Here is a 20,225-nt window from a genome sequence, read left to right on the forward strand (position 1 = left end):
TTCAAATATGCCAACCTCAATTCTCAAACCATCAGTGAACATTGACTATGAATGCACACACATGATCCAAAGCAACTGCCAGAGCAGGTTAACGATGCACCGGTGCACACTTCATGAATGAACCTCAAAACCATCATACATCACACATTCACGGTTCCATTGCTAGGATATGTGCAGAGAATGCAAATAAAATCTGAACCGGAACAGAAAGAAAACTGCTTATAGACAAGACTTTGGGGCTTCAGCTATAGGATGACTGTTTCCATTATATACAAGTGATGCTTCCGTGGCATGCATGTACTAATACCACGAGCTGGTCACTTTTAAATGGTTTACTGTCTGGTGTGGGATTTTTCTTTTTTCTTTTTGAGATGGGATCTTCATGTCCCAGAGGTTGGCCTAAATATGGTATATATATTCAAGCAGTTGCCTAACTAGCTTCTTAACACCGTGAGATAGCACATTTACCCAGACAGAAGATTAAAGGAACTAATACTTCCCCTGTCCCTACCTAGTGCAGTAAATCCTGGTCTTTGATTACTGCAAGGAAATACACATTCAGGATAGCAATGTTTCATGAAGACCAAGCCAACCTCAGCCCATGGAGCAAAACTTTTTGTTTCCTTTTAGCTAGTGATGTGTATGTGTTTGCAGTGTGACAGCATACACAGAGGCTCTCTTCTTCTACCATGTCAATCCTGGGGACTGAACTAGGTCACAAGGGGTGACAGTCATCACCTTTACTTGTCAAGTCATCTCTCAAGCTTGATTGATCTCCAACTTCTAGCCCTTTAGCTTACAAATCTATTATGTGGAGCTAAAAACTGAACCCAGGAACTCTAACCAACACTACCTACTGAGCTACGTCTAGCCATTACCTCAATCCCCACGCCCCCCCCCCTTTTTTTTGGTTTTTCAAGACAGGGTTTCTCTGTGTAATGGAGTCCTGGCTGTCCTTGGACTTGCTCTGTAGACTACAATGGCCTCAAACTCCGAGATCTGCCTCTGCCTCTGCCTCTGCCAGCACATCCAGACATACCTCAACTGTTTTAAAACTAAAGACAAAGTTAATTTAGAATACTGGAATGGCAAAAGTAATCTAATTTTATTCATTTAAAAAATAAGCAGAGTCAACTCCCAAGAAATATGAAAGCTGTAAAATAGTTTATAAAATAGTTGTATTCCCACATGTAGACACAATGTAGCATTCAAGGCTGGAGAGACAGATGGCTCAGACACTTCCTGAAGACCCAGGTTCAAATCCAAACACCCACAATGCAGCCCCCGCTGTCTTTAATTCTAGCTCTAGAGATCTCCTCCTGATCTCAAAAGACAAAGTATGCATGTGGTCCAGACATTTATGCCAGCAAAGCACACATACACATAAAAATTAACATTTGAAAAACAGCACACGGGCAAAACAGGTTATGAACACACACACCAATCTACTTAACTCTTATAAATAGCATTTGACCAACAAATTTCTGAAACATATTGGCCTTTCCGAGTCTCTCTCCCTCCGCACCCCCCTCTCTCTCATGCACACAGGAGGAGGAGGAGGAGGCCCCACTCACCAAAAACAAAGAGGAGAAATTTCCAAGCAGGAGAAAAGGGTGAGCTAGGATACACTTGGACACCGGTCAACAATAAATACCATCTCAAATGTTTTAAGGGTCACTCAGGCACACTTCTCCAAACAAGCCATTAGTCTTGCCTGAATTCTACCAAGAGTTCACAGCCAAAAGAACATCTCACTCCTTCACCCAAGCAACACAATCAGGAAACAATAACACTGAGTGTTTCTGAAATAATCTTAAATGTCAGTTACCCAGAATTCTTGCAGTGCTGTACAAAAGGGATACTGCCCTCAGATGATCCTCAACTACTCAAAAAGAACATGTTTTAAAATTGGTGTCTAAGTTAAATTCATCCTATTTCTGCATTAAAACAGTTCACTAGTTTTATGAAAACCAGTAATTTGTGTCTAAAACATATTTAAGTTAACTAGTGACTTTCAGGAATATTTAAGTTACCAGAATAAAGTTTCGGTTTCCATTATTAGAACCACCAGATACAACCTTTACATGAAAACTGGGTCCTAAATGGCCTGTAATTTTTAACATGTTAACCGCCATGATTTCATTAGTCAGTTAAACAAAATGGAAGGTCACGGTTCAGTTCATTTAACATTAAAAATTAATATGGTTGGGGTTGGAGATTTAGCTCAGTGGTAGAGCGCTTGCCTAGGAAGCGCAAGGCCCTGGGTTCGGTCCCCAGCTCCGAAAAAAGAACCAAAAAAGAATTAATATGGTTACCTATTCATGGTTCCCGATACATCAATATCGTTCATAAAGCATTCAATACTCAAAGGGAGGTCTGAAGCATTCGCACTCATTAATTTCTTGAGTTTCTCACACTCTTGAGAGAGTCGCAATAAAGCACGAACTTTAGATTTTATGTCTAGCTTGTATTTCTTTCCAAATTCTTCACAGAAGTGATTTACCAACACCTCATCAAATTTTCTGCCTCCCAATGTTGTATCAAAAGCTGTGGCCAAAACCTTCAAGGAAAAAAAAATAACCCGAAAGTTAATCAATTGTAAAATTTACCATGATACATACTTTTTTGTTACTTTTGTTTTATTTTATTGGTTTTCCAGATATAAGGGTACACAGACCTATCTGTCCTGGAATTCACCCTGTAGACCAGTGTGGCCTAAAACTCAACAGAGTGCTGGAATTAAAGTCACCTGACACCACTGCCTGGCTCAAGAAATTTTCTTGATAGTTAACTGAAAAACTGGACATAGATTTGAGTACAGTGATCCCAAGTTTATTTTCTACACCTGAGGATGAGGATATAGCAGTAAATCACTTGCTAAACAAGCCTGAAATCCTAGGCTCAACTTTCAGCACCCGAAAAAGATAATAAAGCTAGGCATACAGGTATGCATATGCAATCCCAGAATTCCATGTAGAGATAAAACATCAGCCAAAGTTAATGTGAGAACTTGCCTCAAAATCCAATTCATTTATTTAAATGCGAAAATCGTCAGATTTTTAGAAATAATTCTATCAGTACGTTGTGGTGCTTCGAATAGGTATAGCCCCAGTCTCATGTTTTTGAATGCTTGACCTATGGGGAATGGCACTATTAGGAGGTGTGGCCTCAAGGGGCTGGGGATTTAGCTCAGTGGTAGAGCGCTTACCTAGGAAGCGCAAGGCCCTGGGTTCGGTCCCCAGCTCCGGAAAAAAAAAAAAAAAAAAAAAAGGAGGTGTGGCCTCGTTTTAGGAAATGTGTCACTGGGGTGCGAACAGGGAGGTGCTTTAAAGTCTCCAATGATACACCCAGTATTCACCAGTCTTCTGCTGCCTTCAGATCAAGATGCAGAATTCTCAGCTCCCTCTCCAGCACCGTATCTACATGGACACTGCCCTGCTTCCCATCATAATGACAGTGGATATCTGAACTCTAAGCCAGTACCAATTAACGTTGTCCTTTATGGAGTGGCTTTTATATGGTGTCCTTTAAGGTGCTCTTCACAGCAATGAAACCCTAAAACAGTGGTTAATTTTTTTTATTTTAACACATTTATTTACATATTTATTGAGAATGCACACATGGATGGAGAGGGTACAACTTTCAAAACTCAGTTCTCTCCTACCCTGTGAGTGCTGGAAATGGAACTCACGTCACCAGGCTCTGAAGCAAGTACGCCTCATCTATTCAAATGTCTCAGCAGCTATGGAGTCTGACTGGACTAAGAGTCACTTACAGATCAGACTGTCTTCAAGGCGATACATACACTTGCCCTTGCTTCTGAAGGGCTCAGATTATAGTCATGAGCCCTCTGCACAGCTTAAATTACCTGAACACTAAGAATTATGTCTGACCCACAATTTATAGCTATCGACCTTGTAAATATTCATTTCCCAACCAATGTTTGATAACAAAAAACCCCTAGAACATAGAAATATAGATAACAAAGTAAAACAGAGCCATCAGTGGTTAAGAGCACCGACTGCTCTTCCCGAGGTCCTGAGTTCAAATCCCAGCAACCACATGGTGGCTCACAACCATCTGTAATGAGATCTGATGCCCTTGTCTGGTGTGTCTAAAGGCAGCTACAGTGTACTCATATATAATAAATAAATAAAATATTAAAAAAAAAAAAAAAAACAGAGCCATGGCTACTATCCAAAAAAAGAAAAAGAACCAGAACACAAAAAAATGTCTTCAAATGATTGTACATTAGACCTCGCTACATTGCACCACAAAAATAGGGGGGTAAATTTAAACCTTAGAACCAAGAATCTTGAAGCACACTCAACTCAAGCAGGCATTAGACAGTTACCTAGCCAAGGGGCCACTAGCCTCTATTCACTGTGTAGTTACCTCTCTAAAGTTGTACAATTCTATAAACAATAGTTGTTACTCTAGAGCTCTAAATGTTCTAGAAATCTAGACTATCACTTCTAGTCTAGAGTACTTTAGCATCCAAAATCTCGATCAACAACCTCTTTCTAGAACTCTCCAAATCACAAGAGCACCTTTAACATTCTCTCAGTTGCTCACTTTACCAAGAGAGAGAAAATGCTCCAAAGAAGCCCACCAGGATGTGCTGCTTCCTATGCAGCCTCCAAGTGAGAAGATCATGACTAGAGAGCGCAGGAGCCTCACCTCACAGTTCACGCTCTTTACTTCACACCACACCAACTCGACATAAAGCTTATTTCTGGCCCACAACCTCCACTCCTCCCACCATCCACCATATCAGCATTCCAGCTCAGGTGACTCACAATAAGTGAATTCGTGAAAAAAAACAGTAATTTTGTCACTCAAAAATCTGTTAATAATCACATTTTAATTTCCAGTTTTCAGGAAAAATACTTACTTTCAGTTTTCCTCTATTAAATGCACATACAGAAACTTGATAGGCAGAATGTCCCATATCTACAAAAACTACATTTCTTGGTTTTTCTTCTAAGGCAGGAAGGTCTTGTTTATAGATTCCATAAGCAAGAGCAACTACACAAGAGGGGGAAAAAGTAAGTTCAACAGAGTATCTCCTAAATACTAAAATTCATTTAAGCAATTTAAAAAAAAAAAAAGCAAAAGAAAAAGAGGACAAATTTTCTATCTCAGGAACAAGCTACTGGGTACTATGGTGGAGACAGAACTGAACTCTGTATATAAACACTGCAGAGTTTTTCTTCATGTGGAACATCACCATCACAGTGCTGTTAACCAGCTTGAAAATTCCACAAGTCCACAAATAAGAGTTAACAATAGTCCTCTCATCTGCAGCTGTCTCATTCATTACCACCTTTTTATTTGTTTTTGAGGCAGGTTTTCTCTATTTAATGGATCCCTGGCTATCCTGGAATTTGTTCTATAGACCAGGATGGCCTCGAACTTAGAGATCCGCCTGCCTCTGCTGACAGTGCTGGGAATAAAGGAATTTGGGGCCTAGCCTTGTTAATCCCTTTTACCTGCAGTTGTTTCATTCATTAACCGCAAGCAATTGAGACCAGCAATCTGTGTGGCATCCATCACTGACCGTCGTTCTGCATCAGTGTAGAAACTAGGAACCTATAAAAGAAGCACTCTCTTTACAAAGGCCTGCAAAAAGCTGACATCTAGAAATTAGATTAAGAAATTATTTCCTCAGGCTAATTTTTAAGGTGCACACTTGTAATCCCAGCATGTTTAAAGGTAGCCTGAGATAAACAGACACAAGCTCAAAAAAAATTTTTTTAAATAACTGGTGGAAATTTTTCCTTAACCAATTAAGAACAGCTGACTGTACTACTTAGCAGTATAGCTGTGCTGACCGCCTGCTGTTCTAAAGTCCAGAATGCTGTACACGTTCATGCTGGGTAGAATACCAAACCCCACCATCGGATCTCTAGACTTGGGCCACATTTTGTGAATGGAAAATGTGTCATCTATGTTCCCACACCTTATGCTGAAGGAATGAAGCACACCTGTGCCAACAAGCCTTCACAAGCTGCTTCATTACATTTCCCTTGTAGGCTGCAGTATCCTTTCACTGCAACAAAAGAATTCTCCCACCACACTGGTCAAACTCAGTGAGGTCTCAAGGACTTCTAAGCAACAATTAAAAAACTTTCTTTTAAAACTCAAGTCCCGGGGTTGGGGATTTAGCTCAGTGGTAGAGCGCTTGCCTAGCAAGCGCAAGGCCCTAGGTTCGGTCCCCAGCTCCGAAAAAATTAAAAAAAAAAAAAAAAAAAAAAAAACTCCCAAGTCCCTCAAAATGGAAAAAAAAATGTACATATCCCACTACTTCATTAAAATGTTAGCATTACTCAAAGTAAAAGACACTAAGACAAAGAAAAAAGGTCAAGACTGGGAGACCAATGGAGAGCTGTATCTATCTATAACTATACCTCAGCCACTAAACCTTCCTAATGTTATGACCCTTTAACACAGTTCTTCATGTTGTGATGACCCCCAACCATAAAATTATTTTTGTTGTTACCTCTTAACTATAACCTTGCTCCTGTTATGAATCATAATGTAAATAACTATTTGGTATGAAGGTTATCTGACATGCAACCCCCAAAAGGATCATGACCCACATGTGGAGAATCACTTCACCTGGGCTAACAACCTTTGTATTCTGCTAGTTGCCAGAATGTGGTCCACAACTATGACCCAATTATTATCTGTATCAGTACCAATTTCCTGGATGACCAAGGAATCTGCAGTGAAAAAGGCACCCTGCTTTGCTAATTAATGTACCAATTAAGATGAAAAGGCCGAAGAACTAAAACATCAGTGTAGTGGATAGTTTTATGTCAACTTGGCACACACAAGTCATCTGAGAGTAGGGAGCATGAACTAAGGAAATGCCGCCCTCCGTAAGACGGAAAGCCTGGAAGGCATTCTCTTAATCAGTGACAGCTGGAAGAGCCTGTCCACAGTGGACGGAGCTGTCCCTCAGTCAGTTACTGGGCTCTGTAACAAAGCAGGCAGAATCAGCCATGAGGAGCGAGGCAGTCAGCAGCTCTTCTGTGGCCTGGACAATCAGCTCCTACCTCCAGGTTCTTTCCAAGCTCAGTTCCTATCCTGACTTCCTTCACTGGTCAGCAGTGAGTTGCTTTTGATAACCCTAACCAGGACAATCAGATAACAATGGCAAGATGAGGGCATTACATGGCAAAGGCACTGAAACCCATACACTCTCGACCCGCCATATCACACCCTACTACAATCACAACAAGGACACACAGAAAACTAAAAGATGTGCGTGACTGTTTTCTAGTACTAGATACAGGCAGGAAGGAAAAAAGATGGAGGCAGACATCTAACATTCAACTCATTCAGTCAAGTAGAGTAGCTACCCTGTCCCTAAGCACTACACTAGGTACTGAAAAATCTTAGGAGGATTTCAAATGAGGCTTGAAGGACAAGATTTTAAATAGGTATAACAGTGGAGTCCTGAGAAAAATGTAGTATGAGGTTGGGGAGCTGGCTCAGATTGGGTGAGTGGGCAGGGTGGTGGTGATCTTCTTCCTTCCAGCCAGGCAAGCTGAGCCATGCCTGGAATCCAGCACAGGCAGGAGGCACAGTGAGAAGGATGTCAACCAAGTGCACGACCAAGGTGGTCTACACAGCAAGCTCTGAGGCCAGCCCACACTACACAGTGAGAGCCTGTCTCCAAAACTAGAAAAGAAAGAAAACCAGAAAAAAGAAAACCAAAGAAAATGAAGACTAGATTTCTGAGCATGGTATCATACTAGAATCCCAAACACGGGAGATAGAAGCAAAAACATTACTGGGCATCCTGGACTACACAGCAAGACTCTGTCTCAGAAAATTTTACTTCTCAAAATTACCACTACAACACAGCACAGTAACAATTCGTAGTAAAAACAATTTTCCTTTCTCTGGTTCTTAAGACAGCTCCCTAAAACCAGAGCCAAACTCACCGAAACAACACAGTCTACAACAGGCTTCTTAAGAACACTTTCTGCTGTCTCCTTCAGTTTTGACAAGAGCATGGCAGTCACTTGTTCAGTGGTAAAATTCCTCTCTTCTTCCATATATGTAACCTGCAGGAAGACAAAAGGATCCAATTTTAGTCCACTTCATGTCCTAGTCAGAGGAACAGTGCCTCAAGAAGGAACTAGAGAATTGTTATCTTTACAAATATTACTTTCAAAATCACTTCTTTTGCTTAATATACATGACACTCAGTGAGAGACAACCTAAAGCAAACCTGGAGGCAATCACCTGATCCAAAAAAGCAAATCATCCTGCCGTGCCGTAAGACTGACGGTTAGCAGGACTGCCTTGCCACCAGAAGATGGGTGGACTGCGCACTGAGTTTACACTGTTCCCTTTCCCAACCAGGCCACAAGTGGTTTTGGGCTCATTATGCTCCAGAACCCACACAGTCACAATAAATGCTTATTGTGTTAAAGAATAAATGATGACCAGGTTTCAGGAAATGCTTCATGAAAAAGCTCTGCCCACCCAGCAGTTAACATCCAGACTGCGCAACCGTCTCCTCCAATCCTCAGTCAGTGGACAAGCAGACCCTTGGTCACTTTACCTGACAGAGGCAGGGACAGACTCCCCTCACCGAGTCTCTTTATAACCTGCCCCATCTACTGACTTTCTACTTGGCTTTTAGTCAGTCCCTGTGACTTTTGTCTACACAACAGACCAGTTCCCCCAGATCTTTTTCCTTTTTCTACAAAGCTGTCCGGATTCCTGACTAACAGGTCCCCATTTCCTCGTAACACCTTTTCCACTTTCCCTCTGCTGCATCAGAGCCTTTTCCCTCAGTGAACCATTCAAACTCTTCTGAGATTACTGCCAGTCACCTTACATAAACCTAGTCGTCACTTTTAAATTGCATCTATTCAAGAGGGTGGGTGTGTGCTACAGTATGTACAGAGTGGTGACAGGGGGAACAACTTTCAGGATGTAGTTCACAAACATTGAGTCTTGGTGACAAGCACCTTTACTCACTAAGCCAGAAGGTAATCAATCAATCTTTAGGAAAACACCTTTTGCTCCCAGTATCAATTCTCAGAAGTAACGCCATTCTGCTTCCCGCTATCTGTCAGGTGATCTTTTTGAATCTGGACCTCATAAATTGTTCTACTACTAAGTTCTATTCCCAGTCTCATTTGAATCTCAATTAGGAGTCTCAGGACTCTTCTTTCTACAACTGCTCTGGTCTTAAATACCACACCCAGCTGAGGATAGTGGCTAACACCTGTAATCTCAGCACTCAGGAAGCCAAGGCAGGTGAATTCAAGGCTATCCTAGGCTACAGAATAAGACCTTGTCTCAAAAAACGAAACCATAACACATGAAATACCACTCTTATGCTTACTTGCCTACTGTAGAAGACACAGGTCTATTACCCCAGCCCATATCCTAACCTGTTAGTATGATGGGGTCACTACTGATCCACAGAGATTCTTCTGTAACTGTTCCCTAGAATAGAATATCTGTTTGCAGCTTCAGTCCTGCTGACATGACTATAGCAATGAGACTGGCTAATAACTTAAAGTTACTCTTTGGCCTGCTCTTCTACAAGTCATCAATAGTATCACCTCGGAAAGGCGGCACTCTCTGTGAACGATACCAATAGAAGTGACAGAGTTAATGTCACTCCCCATGTTTCCATGCAGAGGAACAACACCAACAATAGCTCGTAAACCATCACTATCATTCAAAGACTATCAGCCTTAATCAGCAAGAAATGTTCTTCTTTCTCATTTTCATTATAGGGTCTGGAAAAATGGCTGAGTAGTTTAAGACCTGCTCTTCCAGAGGATGGGAGTTCAATTCCCACAACCCACACATGAGGGTTCCAAACTATAACTCCAGTCCCAGAGGATCCAGCATCCTCTTTGGAATTCCAAGAGCACAGGAATACACAGTATACTAATACACATGCAGGCAAAATACTCATTTGTGGAAAAAAAAACAAACTCACATGTGTAAGATAAAAATGTGTAAAGAGAGCATTTCCTTAAGGCTTCAGGAGAACTACACTGACCATAGTGAACTGATGAAATGGGACCTCAGTCTCTGCAGATCCTTACCTTTATGCCCGTTAATCCAGTGGGCAACTGTACAATATCATATGCAAGGTTAGATTTTTCTGCTTCCACAAATGGATCTGAGAATGCACGCCCATGAAATCTTTTAAACCCTTGAACTGTGTTCTTGGCATTGGAAATTACCTAGAAAAGAGAAATGCATAGAAAAACTATTCCATTTCCAATTTTCAACAGCCTAGGGTTAATTAGGATCCTTTTAATTTGCAAAATTCCTTCTAGGGATAAAAGCAGGGGGAAAAAAAAAACAAAACACCAAGTTCTAGACCAACCAGGGCTATGTATGAAGGAATATACTGTCCAAAGAACACCACACGCACACAAAGCCAACAGGCTTCTAAGATATGTTTTTCCCTCAGGTGCCTGGCCTACTCCCATTTCTCATGTGTACTTTCCCTTTAATAAGCTGTCCTATTTCCCTATTCCTAACTATGTGTCTGGTAAAACTCTGCTCTGGGACGCAAGAACATGACTACTTCACTAATCTATCTAGTGTAACAATCTTACAAATGCTCAAACACAAAAAAAGGGGGTGGGGTAATAAGATGTAAGAAAAAAGTATCCTTCCAAGTTTCAATTTTCTTTAGACATTCTACCTTTCTAAATCTAGTGAAATGAGAACAAGGGACTTATGAGAGTCCCACTGGCAGGGCTAAAAACCATCTAAAGCATGTTTTTCCTCTCTATCCAAGTAAGGCCACTGCACTTACCAAAATATTGTTCCTAAACTTTTTTTTCCTTTCTTTTTTTTTTTTCGGAGCTGAGGACCGAATCCAGGGACTTGCGCTTTCTAGGCAAGCGCTCTATCACTGAGCTAAATCCCCAACCCCTAAACTTTTAATATTTACAGAAAATGACTATTAGCTTCTAAAACTGCTCACAGTTTATGCTTCAAACTTTCCAGGAACAAATTCGTCAATACTTACTAATTCATAAGTCCCACTAAACAGACAGAGCATAGGGCTGAAGGTGTTAAGAAGTCAAATACATACCCAGCATATGCATCACTCTGGATTCAATTTAAAAATTTAATGGGATCTGATGCCCTCTTCTTATGTCTGAAGAAGCTGCAGTGTACTTATATATAATAAATTAAAACAAACAAACAACTAACCAAGCACCATTTTTCTTTAAGACAGAATCTCTACTCATTTATCCCAGGCTGGCCTTAAACTTGCTATGTAGCCAAAGATAAGCCTGAAGTGTTAATCCTCATTCCTCCATGTACTGGCTAGTTTTATGTCACCTTGACACAAGTTGCAGTAATGGGGAGGAATGACCTTCAATTGAGAAGGGCCCGCCCATTGTGGGTGGTGCCATCCCTGAGTTGATGGTCCTGCGTTCTATAGGAAAGCAGGCTTAGTGAGCTGTGGAGAGCAAGCCAGTAAGCCTGCCTGCAGCAGCTCCTGCTTCTAGGTTCCTGCCCTGACTTCCTTTGGTAATAAACAGAGATGGGGAAGCATAAACCCAATAAATCCTTTCTTCTCCAACTTGCTTTTTGGTCATGGTATTTTGTTGCAACAACAGAAACCCTAACCAAGACACTGCATCACAAGTGCTGGCTCTAAAACAAATTGTGCATGTTTTTGTGTAATGCTAGGGACTGAACCCAGGACTCATGTATACTACACCAAGTGAGAGCCATCCAGGCAAGAAACTTCACGTAAAGTCAATGTCGAGTTTTTTCTTCTACTCCTTCCCACTTTATTTTCTGAGAGAAGCATTTTACCCACTGAGCCATCGCCCCAACCCTAGTGGCATCTTAGGCTCATTTTAGGTCCAGCGTGCTCAAAAAAGCTACCCACACATTTGCTGCTCCAGACTGAGCTGTATTGAGGTCAAACATGCAACTCCTTAACTCTACAGATACCTCAGGCATCCAGAGTAACAGATTCTTGAGAGTTTTTGTCGCTCTGGTTACTTAGAAACAAGCAAATATATCAAGCTCCTGGTTGACAAAGAACAATGCAAGTTGTTACTAAGCTCTCCAGGTCTAGTGGCCCCTGATTAACAATAACCTTAGATGCGAAGATGAAAGGCCCAGCAGAATACTTTCAAAGAGCATTTAAAACAGCAAAAGTTAACAACTTTGCTTTTAAAAGAACTACGTGGACTGAGAGTGCTGGCACACAGTACATGAAAAGCTAAGGCAGAAAGACTGAGCTCAAGGCCAGTCTGAACTACAGAACTACAAAGAGTTCTAAGACAACCTGGGACATGTAACAGGACTCTACCTCAAAAAAAAAAAAAAAAAAAGAAAAAAGAAAAACAGTAGGGACTACATCAAATGTATTATATGCTACTGCCATTTCCCACAGGTACATAAAAAGAGGGCTCTGGTACTGAGTGAAAAGAAAGACAAATCAAAGAAAGTCATTTTAGGAGGAAGACAGACAATATACCTGGCTCTTTGCTGCTGCTCCAACTGAACGATTCTTAGGACCGAAAGAAACACAAGCCCTAGAAGATAAAAACATTTAGGAATCAAACTTTATTATAATACATCTGAAACTCCAGCAGAAAGTTCTGAGTATAGCCTAAAATCTATGTGAAAACATTTGAATTAAAATATAATCACATCATTTACCCCCTCCTTCCAACCCTTCCTACACCTTTCCCACTCTCCTTAAATTTTCGATCTTGTTTTAACTACTAAACACACATACAACACACAATATAATCTGCTGAGTCCAGGTAGTGTTGCTTGTATATGATTTGAGGTGTAAGCCATAATAAATTTTAACACCACATGACCTGTCCGTGATTTCAACATTTCTGTTTTGTAAAACTATCCATGAAATAGGCTGTCTGAGGATGAATCTTGTCATTTCAAAGCTGGAGCACAGGTCTTGATAACCACCTGTTCAAAATACTAAAGAGGTGGACAGAACAAGACCTACCACTCTAACCTTCAACATCCCATGTTCAAATTTTAGTACAAAACAATATATTCCGGCATCAGATAAAACAGTTCAATTTCGGGTTTGGGGATTTAGCTCAGTGGTAGAGCGCTTGCCTAGGAAGCGCAAGGCCCTGGGTTCGGTCCCCAGCTCCGAAAAAAAAGAACCAAAAAAAAAACCAAAAAAAAACAAAAAAACAAAAAAACAGTTCAATTTCAAAATGAATAGTCTACAAAAACTTAAAACAACTCTTGGGTTGGGGATTTAGCTCAGTGGTAGAGCGCTTGCCTAGCAAGCGCAAGGCCCTGGGTTCGGTCCCCAGCTCTGGAAAAAAAAAAAAAGAGTAAACAACTCTTGGGTTCAGTGGTTATACTTTGAGAGGACAAGAGTTCCATCCCAGCATTCAAATTGCAGCTCACAACCATTTTAACTCCACTTCTAGGGAACCTGTTGCCCTCTTCTTTTTTTTTTTTTTTTTTTTTTTTTTTGGTTCTTTTTTTCGGAGCTGGGGACCGAACCCAGGGCCTTGTGCTTCCTAGGCAAGCGCTCTGCCACTGAGCCAAATCCCCAACCCCCTGTTGCCCTCTTCTGACCTCTGTAGGTACCAGGTATGCAAATGATACACAGACATACATACATTACACTCATACATATAAAATAAGCAAAAAAACTCTTGCCCTGCTTGTGTGAGGAAAGAGTAATTTATTTAGAACTATCTTCCAGACACAATAGTAGTATACTGCCAAGAAACTTCATTCCTACCTCCTAACTTTTCCAAATCGATCATACATACACTGGACTGAGTTACTTGCTTTTTAAAAATATCTTTATTATTATTATGTATACACATGTCTGCATATGATTGAGGAAGACAGGGATGTCAGATCTCCTAGAGCTGGAATTAAAGACAGTTGTGAGGTGTCAGAGTGGGTGAGCTCTAGTCCTCTGAAAGAACAGTACGTACTCTTTTTTTTTTTAAACCCCACCCCCACCCCCCCTGGAGCTGGGGACCGAACCCAGGGCCTTGCGCTTGCTAGGCAAGCGCTCTACCACTGAGCTAAATCCCCAACTCCCAGTATGTACTCTTAACCACTGAGACATTATTCTAACCCCCTTTGCTGCTTCTTTTAAAAAGTTTAAACAAAAACCTGCTTGTATGTTTGAAACAAAATGCTATGTTTAAAAAGTAGGCTGCTAGAGAGTTGATGCTTTTGCTATGTACACGTGATTTGCAAGCTAACACCCTAGAACCAGGTCATATTCTCTTTATGCTCACGTCCCTCCCTTCCTTCCCAGTAACTGAATTTCTCTTATTTCCTACTTTGTTAACTGTGACTTTATTGGCTGCTTACTTCATGTATTATCCTATTTACCCTCAGAAGCATCCCAACTTACCTCCTTTATCAGAGAGAAAAGGAATATCATCAGTACAGTAAGTTGATTTCTCTAGGGTCTAAAAGTGATGGACTCAGACCATGTCTATGTACTTCTTTTTTTTTTTTTAATTTCATTTATATGTAAGTACACTGTAGTTCTTCAGACACACCAGAAGAGGGCATCAGATCTCATTGTAAGCCATCATGTGGTTGTAGAGATTTGAACACAGGACCTCTGGAAGAGCAATCAGTGCTCTTAACCACTGAGCCATCTCTCCAGCCCCCTTAACTGACTTTTTTTTTTCTTTTCCGGAGCTGGGGACCGAACCCAGGGCCTTGGGCCTTGCGGTTGCTAGGCAAGTGCTCTACCACTGAGCCAAATCCTCCACCCTGAACCTTCATTTCTAATTCAACAGAATAAGGATTAAGAGTCCTGAAGGGGCCACCAAGCATGACAGCCTACATTTAATCTCCAGGCCCCATAAGGTAGAAGCGAACTGATTTGCCATAAGCTGCTATCTTCTGAGCCCCAAAGGCACACTATGGTATCTGCACATACTCATGAGCAGGCTGGAGAGACTGTGAGGCCTCAGAGGCTAAGAACCCGATATGCTCATTTAGGTGGCACAGACCTCTGCATGCTATATTGTCCCGTGTCAGATAGAACACAAACAAGCCAGAGAGCTCATGAGTTTTTCTGAGTCCTGAGCTTTTGTTTGGGCCTATATAGAAGCAGTCCCTTTTTTAACAAAGCAGGTGCCGAGCTTGGGGAAGGGGAAGGGGGAGGGGGAGGGGGAGGGGAGGGGGAGGGGAAGGAATTAGATAGAGTCGCCTAAGAACCACTTAAATGTATTATCACAAAAGCCACACTGCCCTTTAAAAAAATAGCCAAGCAACCTTATCCTACTAATCCCACTCCAAAAAGGTTGCCTGGCCTAACCCTTGGCAAACTTCCATCTTTCTAGAAATCTCCAGTTCTGACTTCTGAACTATACAGTACCACAATCCCAACATAAGACAATGTTATTTGTCTTTACGTTTCCTGCAGCCCTTTGTTCAAACTCTATCAAAAGTGCTAAGTCACAGGTGTGAGGAAGGCAAGTGTGATCAGAATAATTATATACCTGGATGAAACTGATGAAGAATAAATTAGCTGAGGGTGCAGCTCAGTGGAAGAGACCAGATACCTGAGATCACATGACATCCTGGGTTCAAGTTACGGTGGGAGGGAGGGGAAGGAGCAGTAGCCATGAATTGAAGGTGCACTGGCAATGCTGGAGTATATATGGCAGGTATTAGTCTCAGTGGGTTCTAAGGGTAGGAGATGAAGTTGGGGGGAAAGAACATAGGGAGCAAGAGTAAGGAGGAGGAAGGGGTAGATAAGTCCAAATTACATTATATATACATAAAATGTTAAAAAACCATCGCAGCGTCCACTATGAATTTGTGTTTTAGAAGTTCTGTAGCAACACCAACTACTGAGACCTGCAGCATCTCCACTCTGCTATCAATATGGGTGACGGACACAAGCATTGCCAAGCTGTTGACATTCTCCCAACAGATAATATGTATGGGCTTCATTCTAGCTAGGCAACTCCTAGTCTGAAATATGATATGGGGGAAATTACAGCATTGATCTCAATACATTGCTAAAGATCAATTTTGATGATATATTTCTTTTCTTTTTTTTTTTTTAAAGATTTACTTAGCTGTCTGTAGCTGTCTTCAGACACACCAGAAGAGGGCATCAGGTCCCATTACAGAAGGTTATGAGTCACCATGTGGTTGCTGGGATTTGAACTCAGGACCTCTAGAAGAGCAGTCAGTGCTCTCAACCATTGAGCCATCTCTCCAGCCCAATGATATACTTCTAAAGGGTTCATATCACAGACTAATAACATCATTAAAAAAAAAAAAAAAAACAGCCATTACACCTTCAAAAAGCCATACAGACTAGGTTTTATACAAAAAATGACAAATTGTTCACTCTGAAAACTAACTTTCCAAGCTGTCCTCTAAACCTAACCACCTATCTCTTTAAATTTATACTTGCTCTTCTTAAAAACTCACTCGAGACAAGTGCTTCATAAACAGTCAGCAAACTGCAACCCCAGAATTCAAAATCAGGACTGTTGAGGACACCAGACAGTAAGCATTTGTGCTTTTCGTTATGTGCAAGGGAGTTTGCCTGTATTTATGTCTGTGCACTTTACTATAACCAGTCAACCCTGCACAAACCCCTAGGAACAGTCACACAATAACAGCCTGACAATATTTTTCCTCCATTCCAAATTACAAACTGCTACTACAGATAACTAATTCACATTTAAGGTCAAGATCCTCTGTTCTAAACTTTAAATCCTAAAAACTACCCTTTTTCAGGCAGAAAACACTTGTTCTTTTTCAGATAAGATCCTACTAGTCAAATATTTATATGTTTTCAACAGGTTAAGATCAATGCAGAGATCTTTAAACACAGGTTCATATAATTGAGTGCAGAGAGAATTTAGTAGCACATTAAAGAAAATATTACTCTAGGGGTTGGGGATTTAGCTCAGTGATAGAGCGCTTGCCTAGGAAGCGCAAGGCCCTGGGTTCGGTCCCCAGCTCCGGAAAAAAAAAAATATTACTCTAACTTTCTTCAACAGACTTGTCTCTTCAACTGGCTGGCCTGGTAATGCATATTCCCTTAATGAGGTTACTGGCCTTAAACTAGAACTAGAAAATAACAAAAAGTTAATTCCAAATAAGCCAAGTAACTCAGATTCTAAGCGCTGCAGCCCCTGAAGTGGATGTGGTGATACACCCCTTTACCCAAACACTCTGAGGGCAGAGGCACCCCTGTAAATTCAGGAACAGCTTGGAGCATGCTGAGTTCTGGCTATGCAGAAAAAGCATGTCTCAAAATTAAACTCTTAGTAAGTATTGCACATTTAAAGAAAAGCAGCAGGGCCAGCAAGATAGCTCAGCAGGTAGAAAAATACTATCAAACCAGAGGACTGGGTATAATAACCACAAGACTAAAAGCCAACTCCCACAGACTGTCCTCCAACATCCAAAGTACACATATACAGACACACACACATAAAATTACAGAAATAAAACGGGGGGCTAGACAGATGGCTGTGAACTGAAAGCACTCGCTGCTCTTGAAGAGGACACAGGTTTGGTTCCCAGCAACTCAGAACTGTTTATAACTCCTTATAACTCCAGTCCAGGGAATCATAAATGCATTCTGGCCTCCAAGGGCCACACATTTGGTGTACGGACATACATGTAGTCAAAACACCCATACCCATTAAAAACAGGTAAAATGTTTTAAAGAATAGTGCACAAATTTCCATGGTTTCATCTTAGTGTCACTATAATAGTTAATAGAGTATTAATCAAAAATACAAAAGGTCCAGGTATGGCAGCTGACACCTATAATATCAGTGCTTAGAAAGTTGAGGCAGGAGGATCATGAATTTGAGCCCACTCTTGCCTGGGCAACACAGCAAGACCTGTCTTCAAGGAGAGAGAGAGAAATACAAAAACAGACTACTGGCAAATATTCTGGTACTATACTATTATTGTATGCATCGAGTCAAGAAAAAAGCAGGCCAGGCCTATCAGTGTACACATATAAGCCCTACCCTCGGCAAGTACAAGTTGAACAACCAAAAGCCCAAGGAACTCAAGGTCACTCCTGGCTACACAGTTCAATACCCAGGTAACAACGTGGCAAACTCAAAAGTTGTCGTCCGCGCCTCACGCACACCATAACAAGTGTGCTCAATAAAACATGCACAATACAGAGCAAGAAATTAACATTAAGTTTAAAGCCTCAGGTATGCTCAAAAGTTGCTCAATTCTCCCCCACTGCTACCACACAAGGAGAAACCAAATACTACAGGCAATCTCCTCACTATCACCCCTCATATCCATTCTCACTTTCTCAGAAGTCAGTATTTGTTTTTTGAGATGGTGTCTGTGTAGCAGTAGAATTTACTCTGTAGACCAAGCTAGGCTAGTCTCAAAGTCAGATTATCTGCCTGCCTCTGCCTTAAAAGTGGTGAGATTCGGGGCTGGGGATTTAGCTCAGTGGTAGAGCGCTTACCTAGGAAGCGCAAGGCCCTGGGTTCGGTCCCCAGCTCCAAAAAAAAAAAAAGAGTGGTGGGATTCAAGACAGGCTGTCAAACACATTTCTAAAAGCTGGATCACTTTCCAATGCACCAACATGAGAAATCTTAACCATTCCAAGCTTTGCCTCAAGATGAGCCACCATTCTCAATCTGTCAAAACACTGCTTGCCTCAGGTTTTACCATTTGCTCAAATCACTCCTCCTTCAAACCCACCATGGCCTCCATGTAAACTCATGCCTACCTTCCAGGTCACAAATGACATTTAGAAGCACCCTCCAACTCCAACCCACACCCAGTTATCATCACATTCTGTACTTTTCACCTTGTTCTTCACCAGACAGTAATGGTATCTTGTGTTTAGCCTACGGCTTTTCCATGACCTTGCCCATGATGGCAAGCCTGAGTATTTTGTTGTTCATCACAGTACATCTCCAGTGCTTGACACACAGCCACAGTCACACTACATCATCTGCTAAAACAGAGATGGAAATGCCAAGATTTGGCTACTCCTCTGGTTCAAGTAAATCCCAAAGTGAAATGGAGTACACAAAAAGCTTCATCTGCCTTTACAGAATTCTATCAAACTTGGCAGTGTTAGACTAAAAATGAGGTGCATCTGTCACAGCCAAACCACTAGGATCTACACCTTTACACTTTCACCTCAGAAGAAACCTACAACACAGTCTCTGCATACTTACAAGATTTAAATCCATTCCTCCACAACCTGAAAAGACACAGCTTTCTGCTCCTTTTTTTTTTTTTCTATTCTTTTTTTTTTTTTTTCAGAGCTGGGGACCGAACCCAGGGCCTTGCGCTTGCTAGGCAAGCGCTCTACCACTGAGCCAAATCCCCAACCCCTTTCTGCTCCTTTTTAAGGCCAGCATAGAAATCTGTTTATCAAGCGCATAGTGCAAAGTATTTAAATGAAGCCAGACACGGGGTTGGGGATTTAGCTCAGTGGTAGAGCGCGCAAGCGCAAGGCCCTGGGTTCGGTCCCCAGCTCCGAGAAAAAAAAAATAAATAAATAAATGAAGTCAGACACAGTGGTGCACACCTGTGTGCCAGCACTCTGAAGGCTGCAGTTCTTTAGTTCCTTCAAAGTCAGCCTAAGAGTGAGGCCTTGTCTCAAAAAAGAAACTACAGTAGGGTGTGGTGGTGCACACCTTTACTCCTAGCACTGTCCGCACTGAGTTTACAACAGCCAGACCTATGTAGATAGATCCTGCCCCCCACCCCACCAAAAAAAAACCCAGTCAGGTGATGAAGGAAAATACATTGGAAAAATAAGTCAATGTGCAAAGTACACAATCACAGGATCTACTTAATGACCTATTCAGTCTTTATGCAAATTTAACTGCCATCAGAAAACAACTCCTAAAATTTCAAATGATGAAACTCCTGGCAAAACTGCCACAGCTGCCGTCCGTCTAAGAGAGGAACAGGTTAAGGCAATCTAAAGGAAGGAGAGGGGCGGTGTTTCCCAAGCCTCAGGCTTCTTCTGCCCGACTATGTTCAATTCTAAGCAGATGAGGACCAAGAAGCCAGATTGAAATTCCTTGGAAAGATGATCTTTTACAGATAAAGTCAGGAACCAGCAGAATCATTATCAAATATATTAATGCTAAAATACCTAGAAGCAAGATTTTTAACTTTTCAAAAAACAGTACCATATACCTCTGTCAAAATACTAACCAGAGGGGCTGGGGATTTAGCTCAGT

The 20,225-nt window shown here is 41.4% G+C and overlaps 1 protein-coding gene across 2 annotated transcripts in view; it reads right to left on the reverse strand.

Moving 5' to 3' along the window:
- The window catches only part of Hspa4 (heat shock protein family A (Hsp70) member 4), a 43,129-nt gene that overhangs the window by 18,683 nt on the left and 4,221 nt on the right, over window positions 1-20,225 (reverse strand). For both annotated transcript variants that reach the window (XM_039085314.2, NM_153629.1), the window contains 6 exon segments: window positions 12,509-12,566; window positions 10,092-10,232; window positions 7,956-8,078; window positions 5,493-5,592; window positions 4,895-5,028; window positions 2,316-2,560 (listed from right to left, as the gene is read on the reverse strand). In XM_039085314.2, coding sequence (XP_038941242.1) covers window positions 2,316-2,560; window positions 4,895-5,028; window positions 5,493-5,592; window positions 7,956-8,078; window positions 10,092-10,232; window positions 12,509-12,566 — 801 coding nt within the window.

The sequence above is a fragment of the Rattus norvegicus genome, chromosome 10 (genome assembly GCF_036323735.1).
Source record: "Rattus norvegicus strain BN/NHsdMcwi chromosome 10, GRCr8, whole genome shotgun sequence".
Classification (NCBI taxonomy): Eukaryota; Metazoa; Chordata; class Mammalia; order Rodentia; family Muridae; genus Rattus; species Rattus norvegicus.